At 34.4% G+C, this 13,755-nt stretch overlaps 1 protein-coding gene across 1 annotated transcript; it reads right to left on the reverse strand.

Annotated features, from left to right (window-relative positions):
* Positions 1-3,467: 3,467 nt before the first annotated feature.
* On the reverse strand, positions 3,468-13,064 carry LOC110453493 (protein FAM46C-like). Its single transcript, XM_021502451.1, has one exon. It carries the CDS (start codon positions 13,048-13,050, stop codon positions 11,668-11,670), a length of 1,383 nt encoding a protein of 460 aa, XP_021358126.1. The 5' UTR covers positions 13,051-13,064; the 3' UTR covers positions 3,468-11,667.
* Between the last annotated feature and the right edge of the window lie 691 nt (positions 13,065-13,755).

Here is a 13,755-nt window from a genome sequence, read left to right on the forward strand (position 1 = left end):
TAACTATCACCTCACAAAAATCTGTGTTATATAGTTAATACACATTTACACATTAACTACCTACATGTATGACAATGTGTTATACATCATTTAAATATTTTTTTGTTTCCACCTTAGCTTATTTGTAACCCTGCAAACAACTTTCTAAAAATATTTAATATTGAATAATTGATGAGTATAAAAGTTAACAGTGAGTAAAGATGATAACAAACTCCAGGACAAAAACAGCCATACTGTTGATGTAACGTAACCCACTAACCATGATTATGAATACAATCTGAATACAATCAGTGTATTATCTGTATCCACCAGCAGATGATACACCTAACAGACATCTGTATATATGAGATGCAGGTATAGCTGTTTATAAATACTCTTTATGTCACAAAAATTTTAGGAGCATAATTGATCTGTTGATGTATCAGGTAAGACAAGTGCATATTACTTCCATTCCTAGAGTCCACAGTAATACTCAAACTAAGAGTCTACAGAAGTCCTCAATCATACAGTCTACAGTAATCCTCTATCATACAGTCTACATGTAGTCCTCTATCATACAGTCTATAGTGCTCTCTCATACAGTCCTCAGTTGTCCTCTATTACTAGTACTAGGCACTAGTCCCCAGTCATACAGTCTATAGTCCTCTATCAACCAGTCTACAGTAGTCCTCTATCATACAGTCTATAGTCCTCTATCATACAGTCAATAGTCATCAATCATACAGTCCACAGTTGTCCTCTATTACTAGTACTAGGCACTAGTCCCCAGTCATACAGTCTATAGTCCTCTATCAACCAGTCTACAGTAGTCCTCTATCATACAGTCTACATGTAGTCCTCTATCATACAGTCTACAGTAGTCCTCTATTACTAGTACTAGGCACTAGTCCCCAGTCATACAGTCCACATAACTTAGTTTGGAATGGTTTGTGTGTAAAAAATGGTTAATTAGGTTTGTTTCCTGGTGAAAAGTAGACCAGATGTTTCAAAAATGTATCTGAAAGTAGGTTTGTACGAAGGAAATGAAACATATTATCAATATTCAGCAATGGAAATTTCAAGAAAACACTGCTCAGCTTTTTAAAATGAGCATGTACCAGTGGTCTTTATGAGATAGATTTATCAATGTAGGTAACCTACTTAGTGTGTAAATACACAATAACATAACATCTTTAGGATGATAGGACTGTGTGCTAAAAAATGTTGAATGATAATTATTACATTACATGTAAAAAATACATATCAGAAAGGCACCATTTTATATAATTATAAAGTTTAATGTCCTCTCAACAGCTAGGGTCATTTCAAGACAGGGACAAGCACATATACATGTACATACATATACTTAATGTATGTGTAAGATGGTAGATGAATTCATTCATAGCCTATTCTCTGTATTTAATATTAATGTTTACCCTCTCCTTTTTGTTAAGGCCATATACTACCTTACCCATTTTAAAGTGATATAAGTAGGGGTTATTACCCTTATTTTTCCACTGATGTCATAATCAGAATTACAGATTCCCTTAAATAGTATAATTTCGTGACACTGTTACTAGTCATATAAAGTGATGACTACAGTAGACAAGAATCTCATTCAGAGGAACATATACACCATTCTACATTTGCTTCAGATAGTCACATCTTGTTCTTATATCGGGTTGGACAAGTTATGCATACCTGTTAATGTTAACAAGAACAATAGCCAAATTCTCCTGGGTTAATTCACATAAGTCCTCCAATAGAAATGTTTCCCCCAGACTTTAGTTTCCAGGCGATAGCTTAGGCAGTTTTAAAAATTAATATCATGACTTTATTAAAGAGGAAAAAAAAAAATAATATGCCAGGGTTGTATATCTCAACTTCATGTGGTCTAGAGTGCATAGTTAACAAGGATTCAATACTTCAAGGTAGGCATATCAAATTAAATGCAGCATTGATCAAGTCAACACGAGTTTTAAGGTTTAGATACAGGCCTATCATCATTAAGTGTAATCAACAACATGAAGCTCAATCATGTTCAGATACCTATTCTCACAACAGAGGAATTGCTAATATTATCACCTTTTTCGATTCACCGTACAAGGGAATTATCACATATCATTGCGTACTTGTTATGTTGTTGTAATTACCTCGGGTAGTGTTGTGTTCCCTTAGAAATTGCTTTATATTTGAGAAAAATCCTTATATACACATATTTACTTCCCTAAGCCTCTAAATAGTTCTTAAAATATTATTACGGGCACAAAGATTAATTTTTCTGTTTCACGATTCAACTGTAATTCTGCATTGAAAAATGGGTCTTCCTCTATAAATAATGTGAAAGTAATGATAATAGGCTGGTTGATCAAAAGGTACTATGCATGGAGGTTTGCCTTGATTACATCAGTAATATTTAACTCCGTATGTAGAACTATCATGATGGACAAGTTACACACTGTAGGCTCCAGAAAGTCCCAGGATCCAGGTTGATGCATAAATAGATCAAGTCTTTTGTGAACTTGTCATTTTCAATTTTTTCAAAACAGAAATGGCAGATGCCAGAGGTCCATAAAAAGGGTAGCAAGCTGGTCTACCATGACCTCTCTATCTCGAAAGATCTCGATGCATGGATATCCATACCCACCGACAGGCTTTTTCTGAATCTGTGTTCTTTGTCACTGTCAAGAAAACAGTAAAAGGCACAGGAACTCAACTTGAAACATCTGGAAACAATTTTAAACCAAGTGTTGTGATTATGTATTTCCTTTTAATGGTTATCGCCATCAACTTTTGTTTTGTTTTTCAACATGTTATTAATGAACAGAAGAGCTAGGTCAGACTTGTTGATGTGGTATTTCTTGTTCAAAGACATAAACAGTCTACAGGAGTCTTTTCCTGTTTGTCCTATGTTCACTGTGCACAACAAGTCTACACAGACATTTTAAGTATATTTAAATGTCATATGTTCACTGTGCACAACAAGTCCACAGACATTTTAAGTATATTTAAATGTCATATGTTCACTGTGCAGAACAAGTCTACACAGACATTTTAAGTATATTTAAATGTCATATGCTCACTGTACAGAACAAGTCCACAGACATTTTAAGTATATTTAAATGTCATATGCTCACTGTACAGAACAAGTCCACAGACATTTTAAGTATATTTAAATGTCATATGTTCACTGTGCACAACAAGTCCACACAGACACACAGTATATTTAAACCTTTGTAATCAAGAAATTTCAATTTGCAATCGACAATAAATGTTTTACAACTGACTTCCTAATGACCAACTCCACAAGTGGTTACTTTTATGCCTCGGATGATATCAGTTGGATTGTTTTTTGGGTTTAATTGAAGTACTTGGGCCCCAATCTATAATGAACATGGATGCTTTAATAATCAGACACTGAAGAGCTTGTTCTTTCATATAGCCAAATACTACAGAGCGCAGAAAATGGAAGAATAACTAGACTCAGATTTCGACTATAATTCAAAAATATTTTATTTCTGGAATTCTTCCAAAATACCAACACTGAACAAAGTCCAGTGGATCTATAACCATTATTAATCATCAGATGGCATTATGTTACATGTATGTTGTACAATGGACATTATACATCAGAATATAGTAATGACAACAACAAAAAGTCAAAGTAAAATTTCTATATATGGACACTCGGTGTCTGCAATGTAATAATCTGTGCTGGATAAGACTCCACAGCTCATACATATATATATATACAGGTACAAGACAATAGTTTACAACAGTATATGCTGCTGAACATACAATCATATTGCTGGCAGACTCCAAACATTGTTCACACACAGAGACGCCAACATCTCTAGGTTCACTCGATCTGCCACTCTCTAACATCGTGACACAGAGACGCCAACATCTCTAGGTTCACTCGATCTGCCACTCTCTAACATCGTGACACAGAGACGCCAACATCTCTAGGTTCACTCGATCTGCCACTCTCTAACATCGTGACACAGAGACGCCAACATCTCTAGGTTCACTCGATCTGCCACTCTCTAACATCGTGACACAGAGACGCCAACATCTCTAGGTTCACTATATCTGCCACTCTCTAACATTGTGACACAGAGAGACGCCAACATCTCTAGGTTCACTATATCTGCCACTCTCTAACATCGTGCAACACTTTGGTTTGGTGTTTGTAGTGACAATGAAACAGATTTTCTGCTGCAATCTCAAGATTAACATACTTCAATCATTTATATATTGTGTAAACCCTGATATTTATTCTTTAGCACAGTAAATTTTAAAGATATTTCATTTATTTAAAGTTTACAGAAATATATGGTGTATAAATATAGCTTTGAGAAAATAACAATGAAATGATGCTTTAAATCACATCCAACATTTTAATGAAAGACATTTAAGCAAAAACTTTAAAAGAACCTTAACAAAATTGGCACTTTAATTTCTCCTCCTGATAAACAGCAATGTTAGCTTTGTGTTTCACTCCAACTGTAATATTGTTCACACATAGGTGTGGGTATTCATTTACGGTTGTGGCAACCGTCACCACAACCACACAGCTTATGGTGCCAATGGAAAGAGCTTGTTTTGACCTGTTCAATTGTTTTTGATATTTGCTACAACAAGAAAATTACATAACCATATTTCACAAAAGCATTGTGGACAGATGCCTTTTCAGCCAAAGGATAATATGGGTATGTATATCATAAAGTGTTATTATATGTGTTGATATCAGAGAAATGCACTTTGCCATACACTGACTTTGGAAATCTAAGTACTTGATAAAAGGTGCCAAAATCAAAAACCACCAGACTAATTCAATTACTAAAGTGTCAGAACAGTAAGTGCCTCTGAATGTCATCATTTGCTTTGATGCATTTCCTGTGACCACAAACATGTTCTTAGGACTTCAGACTCATGAGTACATCTACAACCAGCCGTTACGGTTAATTATACTGCCTTAGATGATGCACCGAGTACTGCAGCAATTGTGTACATGTATAGGTACTGAGGGGGTGATAACAAGAACTTCCTTATCTATATTGCATTTAATTTTACTGCAACAGACATTTTCTTTGTTGATTTCTTTATGACATAAGGGACCAGTGTATGTGTATGTAGTTCTACTAGCTACTTGTTCAAAAAAAGCCTGCATCATGGTAATGATTAAAATTACTTTTTGTACAGAAACAATAACTGTATTGTCAAACAAAATCAAGTGAAATATTGAAGCTTCAAACAGCTAAACTGGATTGGTACAAACTTACGCAGAATTTACCAATAAATAGCATTTCTTTTTTAGAACAAATGATTTTTAATAAATCTGTACAAATAGTAAGGCATAAACAATTAATCAACAAAATCTATACAGTACTTGTACACCAGTTGTTAAAAATCAAAAAAAAAGAAAATTTACAATCAAAATATGCTTAACTACAGTATGCAAATTGGTACTCTCATAATGAATTTTAAATTACACAACAAATGGTAGAAATTTGCAGTGGAAATATTTGGAAAAAAAGTGGACACATAATTATAAGTGTTACAAGTCTCATTGACTGAATTACAGCACAGTCTTAAGTTACCCATTTCATCATGACTAGACAAATTTATTTTAAGGTGTAAATAAAATTGGTCAGTTTTAATACATCAATTATCAGAAAAAGATTGATCAATATATTGTATCAATACACAATGAATTACATATTTGTAGATTAAACTTGTGTCTTCTCTTCAATGGGCTTTGCAGTTTCATCCTTTTAAATACCTACCTGTATACATTGCGGTCTGGAGATACTAACTCTATAACTGTACTTTGAATGTTATTACCATTTTGTGTTGCTTTTTCTCTGAAACTGATCTGATACTAAACTAACTGTGTATAATTTTTAGGACCTAAGAAAGTTCATGAACATTCTAGTGATTTGAAATCCATACCCTAGTTTTATAGCCATGTAGTTCAGCACTTGCCTTTATATATTGTATCATAACAAAATAAAATCTACTATTTGTTAATACAAATAAAATCTCGTATTTTTTAATTGCCATGCTAGTATGAACTGACATAGCTGAAAATAAAACACATTTCTCATTATCCATGTCAAACAGAAAATTCTGAAAATTTCAAAAAAAAAATATTTATAAAGAGTTTCTAATCTAAAAGTATTTCATTTCTGTAAAATTATGAACTGTCTAAAAAGAATAACTTAAAATATTCAGTCCTCTTGTTGTAATGTGCTATAGTATATATAGGTGATGGTACAATGTCAGTTAATTAGTCACTGTAATCAGCCACATCCTATATACAGTGTATTGTACATGATGTGAACATGTTCCAATGAATGCATCAATGTAGCTATATAAAGACATGTATCAGTACTATGATAAGTTTTGTGAACCGTGTTTGTTCTAGATAGATAAAACCACTCTTGTGGTTCTGAATCACCTGCTCAACAAATTGATAACAAACATTCAAATCCACTTTTCAGTGACCGAAAAACCAACAAGTGGTCTAACTTGAGATACAGATTAGACTTACAGGCAGCTGTCAAGAAGAGAAGACAACAAGTCCAGCTAAAGTTTGGTAGAAATTATCTTACGAGGCTTACTCCAGACTAACAAAAACGCGGACTTTGAAATGTCACAGTCACTTTTGGCCAAAATTAAGCAAATAAATTTAATAATGCAATTGAATTTATACAAATGATTTTTTTTTTCTTTAATACAGTATATATACATGAACATATATACAATATTGGGATATACACAAAGCATTTATATCAATTCAGTCCAACTTATAGAACATTTTTATTTTCTTTCTATTCAATTTTTAATTTGAAATGAGAAATCTAATTTTGAGCATTAGCGAACTTGGTCGCCAGTCAAAGCCGTCGGAGTATCACATATGTGCATTTTTTAACATATACCAGCACATCTGTTTTCTCGACACATTTCTTGACACTACAAACTTATATGAAAATACCTTCATCTTGACAGACATGTTGTATAAACATGTGCCGATACAACGTGATATACAGTATAACAAAGCATAATTAGTGCAAACGTGTCTATTCCTATTTTTGATGAATATTCATCACATACTTCAATTTTTACCAGCAGGGGGAAAAAAATGTTTGGTATGCCGTCATTGCAATGAAAAACTTAATTTCATTTTATACCAAAATATGAATGGTGAAGACATCTAGCTCCTACATATAGCTTTTTAAAACCACATATAATAGGACATTTCAATGAGCCGAAAAAACACGTCATACGTATGCCATACGTTTACATAATGGAAATCCTTACAAAATGACATGTATCAAATTGCAGTGATATTATATAGTCACTCAGATCAGATAAAACATTTAGCAATAATGACTATTGCTTTTATTATCACAGTTCAACACATAAAATTCATATACAATATCACTAGTTTCAAAAGAGAAAAGGTGTAAATATATAATGATGGTAACTTCAAAAAGCTACAAGTGATGGAACAATGTTTGTAAATTTATACACTCAATTTTGTACAAACCTAGATTATTTTCTGTGCCTGACCTAATTATCTGAGAACATTTTGGTCCCTTAGCTTGTTTTCTTCATCAAGTAGAAATCTATTAATTCAAACCAGATAAATGTAGGATAGTCTAGATCAACACACTTTATGGACTCCAGCCTTATTAGGTGCATCTAATTCACACACTACTCAACACAAAGCACAATTGCCTTGTCTATGAATCTTTCAGTACAAAAGCAAGATTTCTGTGTGTGACTATGTAAATATTTCATATGTACTCGGATCAAAGACAGTGAAGTATATATATATGTATATCTCCAAAGTTTGATGCCAGACCGATGAGTTCAGTCAATAATCAATGGTAGTTAACCTACACTGTAGATATATAGCGGCCAAATGTAGACTGCAATACACAGCTATTATTTTGTATCAGGGCTGCTTGTTCCAATACAACAAGGATGCTCCACCATACAGCTCGTCCCCTCAGCCCTCCATATACAGCTAGATCCCTAAAGCTCCTATATATATAAACATCTACATCTATGTAAAACTCCTAGGAGCTCCTGTATACTCCCATATACAATACAGCTCAGTCCCTCCTGTATTACAGTATAGCAGGGCTACTCCAATACTTTAACAGCTCCTTGAAGCCGCTTCTGTATATTAAATAGGGCTGTTTCAATATACAGCCGATCTTCTCGAATGCTCTATTATAGCTAGCAACCTGTTGTAAACCAGTGCTTCGCCAATATACTGTACATTTCGCTACTTCCTGAATACCAGTTCCCCCTTTTCATCTGGGCCGCTTCAATATACAGCTACTTGGTATTACCTACAGAATACCAGGGCTACTCCAATATACAGCTAGCTACCTGCTGTATACCAGGGCTGCTCCAATAAACAGCTAGCTACCTCCTGTGTACCCGAGGGCTGCTCCAATATACAGCTAGCTACCTCCTGTGTACCCGAGGGCTGCTCTAATATACAGCTAGCTAACTCTTGTAGTCTTGTATACCATGACTGCTCCACATTACAGCTAGCTATTTTGTATGCCAGGCCTTTTAGTCACGATGAAACTTCTTACTTGAAAACATTCTTAATTCTCAAAATCTTATCTACGTCAAAGCCTATATTTTTGTCAAATGTGAACCGTATAGTAAATGTTAAAGACTTTATGTTGCCAATTCAACTTTTGCCTTAAAACAAATTGAACTGCATGCAGAAAATCTAACTCGAGAACATCCAATAGGAAAATGTGATATTTAAGAAATTCTAAGGTAAGAATGATCTTTGAGATAGGTTTTTCGATAACGTTAACAAGACTAGGGTTTCTTCACTATGCAGTTACTGCCCAGTACAATACAGTAGCTATATATTCGCCTGTTACTGCTATGGTACTCTAGAGTGTAGACCAAGAGCTACATACAGCTAGCCACCAGTTCCTGTGTATCTACACCATAATATACAGCCTGTGTGTTACTGTTACACCTGGCTTCAATAAATAACTAGATCTACACTGCACTGAATGATGGTATTCTGTCACATTGGTCACAACATAGCCAGTGGCTATTTACAGTTATACTACATCATCTATTAGTTAGCTACTCAGCCAAGCCGAGAAGGAAATCATGAAACTAGAATAAGGCAATTACCTATATGTAATAGCCTGGGTCAGCAAACTTCTCTACTCATATTAGACATTTATGCAAGAACTTTAACTTTATGTATTGGAGCTATAAAATTAAAATGTGCTTCACAGTAACACCTACACCTAGCTACTTTATCTTATTTCAATGTAAATTCAAATTGCATGGATATCATTCTCAACCACTGATCAATGTGGAATGAAGGCCCTGCTCTGAAATTTCTGGGTTTTTTTTTTTCAACAGTGTTTAGTAGGGCCCTCCTTTCCTTAAACTTTAAAACATGGACTGCAGAATGCCCCATAATATAGAGACTGTAGATCCAATTGTCAGCACTTGTATTACAGAAAGATAGTGTTTAACAGTTAACAATCATGTGCACCATTGCTGCACTAAGACATTTACATACATATATGCACCAACTTCAGCATCTGATTGCAGGTCACTTGAATCTGAAATACCTGTACCTAGTCCACCATCAACTTTTACAAAGCATGTGACATGAACTGTGACAATTCTAATTATAATTCATGCTTAAATTTTCATGGATTCTGATCTTTGAAATTTATAACTCTTAAGGCATATGACAGTTTTTTTGTCACGGTCACTAAGAACCGGCAAGCAGGAGTTGAATTGAACCAGATCAACATGAAATTGTATAGTACACCTGTATAGAAAGTCGCATAAACATTCATAATTTGAATTGATTTAATGGTATTTGAAACAACAATTTGAAGGAAACAAAATTGCACAAATTAATTCTAAATGTATATAGCATACCTGCAGAGACAAATTGAAAGCCAACTTGAATAAAAATAGCACAATCAAAATGGTAATTTCAGCATAAAAAATGTATACTAAACTAAGCACTGTACTAAGTATTATATATTTTTTTTTTTAATAATTCAAAAGTTATTATGATGAAAATGAGCAGGAATAAAGTTTTTTTTTTTTTTGCTATTAACTTGATCAATTCATGTCTAACTCATATATATTTGTTTAGCAATCCTGTATTTCGACATATTCCCAAAACCTTGTCTTTTTCAGGGTTTGATGCATACAGCATGGTACAATAAAATTTACACATGTACTTCTTATATCTAAATCCTCATGAAATAAATTTTGCACAATCCCCGTAGTTGGTCACTTTCATGTAATTCCCTCCCGACCCAATGCCCCACCCCTTAATAGAATGCAAATGGCAGGAAGATACAAACTGATATATTTAGACATATAGTCCAACAGCTAATGAAAACACTTATCTTCTCTCACGTATTGATCTTCCAAAAATAATATATCACAGTATGATTATATTGGATAGCCACTGGCTTGACATGTAATCTCTCATTATAATGCAATATACTCATTAACATCATACACATGACAACTAATGTTCAGCAGCTATCGTCTCATAAACAGATTAATTCTAATCACTATCGAAATATCTTATATATGGAATCATATCTTAGTTGACCGAGGCTTAACAATACTTCATACTGCTATGCCTGGATATTTCTATCTGCTGCCTGCTTGAAGTTAACTAAAATATGCCTTGGATATATATTCGACAGGGTTAGCATTCTAAATTGGTCTGAACTGTAAAAAAAATAGTACACCAAGTTCTGTCGAATAACAAACATGCCCCTTTAACTGCCAATGATCCATACTACTGTCACAAAAACATGTCTACTTGGTAGGCATTCATCCATGCTGTGCACGACATGTCTACCTGAAGCAGCTACCGCAAAGTTTCTATACATGGCAAAAGTAATTCTGATGCAGTGATTCAAACTAATAATCATACATTTTCCATTTGGTTAAGCACTTTTTTTGTTACATATAGACTGGATTTTTAAATATATATTTTTACGAGCATGGATATATTTAGCTTTATATAGTAAAATAACCAGTTCTTGAAAAATGTGTACACTAAAAACGATGACTACATTATAAACTGATCTTCAAGAACTAAATTTCAAATCTGGAAGGATGTCAATAATATCCAAGACATATTTCAAAGTACATTTTTTAGTTTAATTCATAATAATTGAACATTAAACATGTAGCATGAAAAAAAATCAAAAAATCATTTTTCACCAAATAAAAATAAAAGAAAGTTTCCACCATAATGAAAAGATTGAGTCTTGATCCTGTAATTTCCTTCAACCTTTGTCCATGTTTATATTTAGAACTTCATTTTCCAGGTAACGCACCCATACACTTAACACTCGACGGGCATCCAACAACATGTTCAAAACTATTAATTCCCATCTTCAATTACAGCTGAGGCAGATGTGATTAAACATTAGATAATTTCCTTCTTGTATATTACGCCACGATCAATGACAATTAACGAAGTCTTGGACATATTGATATACAGCATCAGAACAACAACACTTGCACCTATCAGAACAGTTGTTAAGGTATTCCACCTTTATCCATACACCAACATCTTAATTAATCTTCTCATTCAATCAAGGGATAGGGGGGTTGGGGCAATGATGGCTGCTATGAACACTGCAAATATGTTGGACACAAGGGGCAAGATGATGATCCATTGATTTGGAAAACACTACTTGTTGGTAATATGTTGAAATACTGATTCCCATTGTTTGGTGAAAAGGGACCATGAAAGAACACTTGATCAATAGTTAAGCTGTTCAACTGATCAAACTGTTGAATTTCCAGGTACTTGATATGTGCCCTGCGTTCCTGGTCCATCAACACCTGGTATGCAAGCTGATGTATTAAGTTCAAGGTCTGACGACGTTCATGTCCCATCAGACAAATTGTACTCTCATCGACCACTCTATACAGTGTCATCAGGTAATCATGTTTGAGTTCTTCTTCCCCACTGAAGTGGTTATTTAGATACGACTCTAGCTTCTGTCTTTGCTGATTCAGATCACTGAAATCAATGAAAAACCGAGAACACATATACCTTTCCATGGCGCGAATGTCAATATTTTCCACAGGGGTGTAGGTCCTGGTGAGCAAGTTGCAATATTTCAATAGTCCTCCTCCTCTGATTTCCTCTGGATTTCTTGTAGAAATTAGTTTTTTGTTCAAGTGGTACCAGGCCTCACAGAAGTCCCCATACACACTCTCAGCAACAACTGTTGGGTAGAAGTTTTCACTCATGGGTGCAGCCGAGACTTCGTAGAATGTCAATAGACTGTCCAGGATGATCTGGAACGAGTCCACACTGAACTCAAATTGCCTCTTCATCTTATCTACAAACTTAAGTTCCACATTCTTCCCCTTGTTATTTGAAAGGGATATCAAACTCCATCTGTCACCGTGTTCATTACAAACTTTAACCATCTTCTGGACATATGCTTCCTTCAGACTACAACTGCTCATTTTTTCTTTGTTGACACCGTCTGGTAGAAAGTCTAATAAACATCCCAAAACACAGTTTTTGATTTTCTGTAGCTCATTGTGGTTTGACAAGTCTACCCCAAAAATGAGGTCCAAATCGTTGTATGAGCGAACATTGTCTGTGCCAAAAATGTAGCTGGCAGCTCCCCCATTTAAACGAACATCTTTGACACTTACCCCATCAGTTCGCAGTTTTTCTCGAACTACCTGTACCAAGTCCTTCAGTTTTATGTCCATAGTTGGAAAGTTTCCTCGACCATGAATGGGTACCACTTCTTCCATCACTTCATGTAAACGGACAACTTGTTCGTAACACAAACCTTGAAAACGGTTAGCACATTCCATGGTGACAACACCGTTTTCAAGTATATTTTCAAGAAAACGTGCTTTCTGAAATAGAAAAGACGAAATATGTGTTACTCCGATAGAAGCTATAGCGAAACTGTCCGTCAGTCCTACGAGTCCACGCTGTTGTGCAAGTCTGCAAAATTTACGCACATCGATTGTCATTCGACCTTTCTATTTATTCATGCGCGATGTCCGTATGTTGTAAAAATTACTAATTATTTTGGAGGGTTGTTATTTAAATAATCTTACACTTTGAATAAACACTAACCTGTAAATGTACACTTTGTGAAATGTCAAGTCTGTGTATTGCAACCAGCGTACAACATGCAGGATTACTTTATACGCGGAGGTTTTTACTAAGCGTAGTGATATAGCAAAACAGCTGATTAGAGATAGGGCTATTTTTGGATACACCGAGTAACAGATGAATTATGATTGGTCAATAGACTCGTGTAGCTGCGTCGTAGTTTCGTTACACAATCGTATCGTAATAGTGGGAATTTGTGAAGAAAATCTAATTTACTGGTTATTAATTATTAGTTAGTTGTTGATTACGCTAACTAACTAAAACCGTTAACTATTTATATCTAACCATTAAACAGTCTTAGCTCATTTTATAAAGTTATCGCCGAGTATATAGTCCCACAGATAAACTTAATAATTAATTACCAGCAGAAATTTCCATCTAAATGATATTAATTACTCTACAGTTGTGACATACTAGTGTGTAGTCAGTATCTAAATAATATTCAGATACATTCTTTACCTTCTACATTTTTGTCAAATACTTCGATGTTGTAACACGCGTCACGTGATCTAGATAATACGCATTTAGGCTTAATGAAACTTTTAATAAGTTAGAAAAAT

Source organism: Mizuhopecten yessoensis, unplaced genomic scaffold (assembly GCF_002113885.1).
Source record: "Mizuhopecten yessoensis strain PY_sf001 unplaced genomic scaffold, ASM211388v2 scaffold7349, whole genome shotgun sequence".
Classification (NCBI taxonomy): Eukaryota; Metazoa; Mollusca; class Bivalvia; order Pectinida; family Pectinidae; genus Mizuhopecten; species Mizuhopecten yessoensis.

Coding starts and splice junctions, on each gene's coding strand:
- LOC110453493 (XM_021502451.1), bottom strand. CDS start 13,050: ATGACAATCGATGTGCGTAAATTTTGCAGACTTGCACAACAGCGTGGA.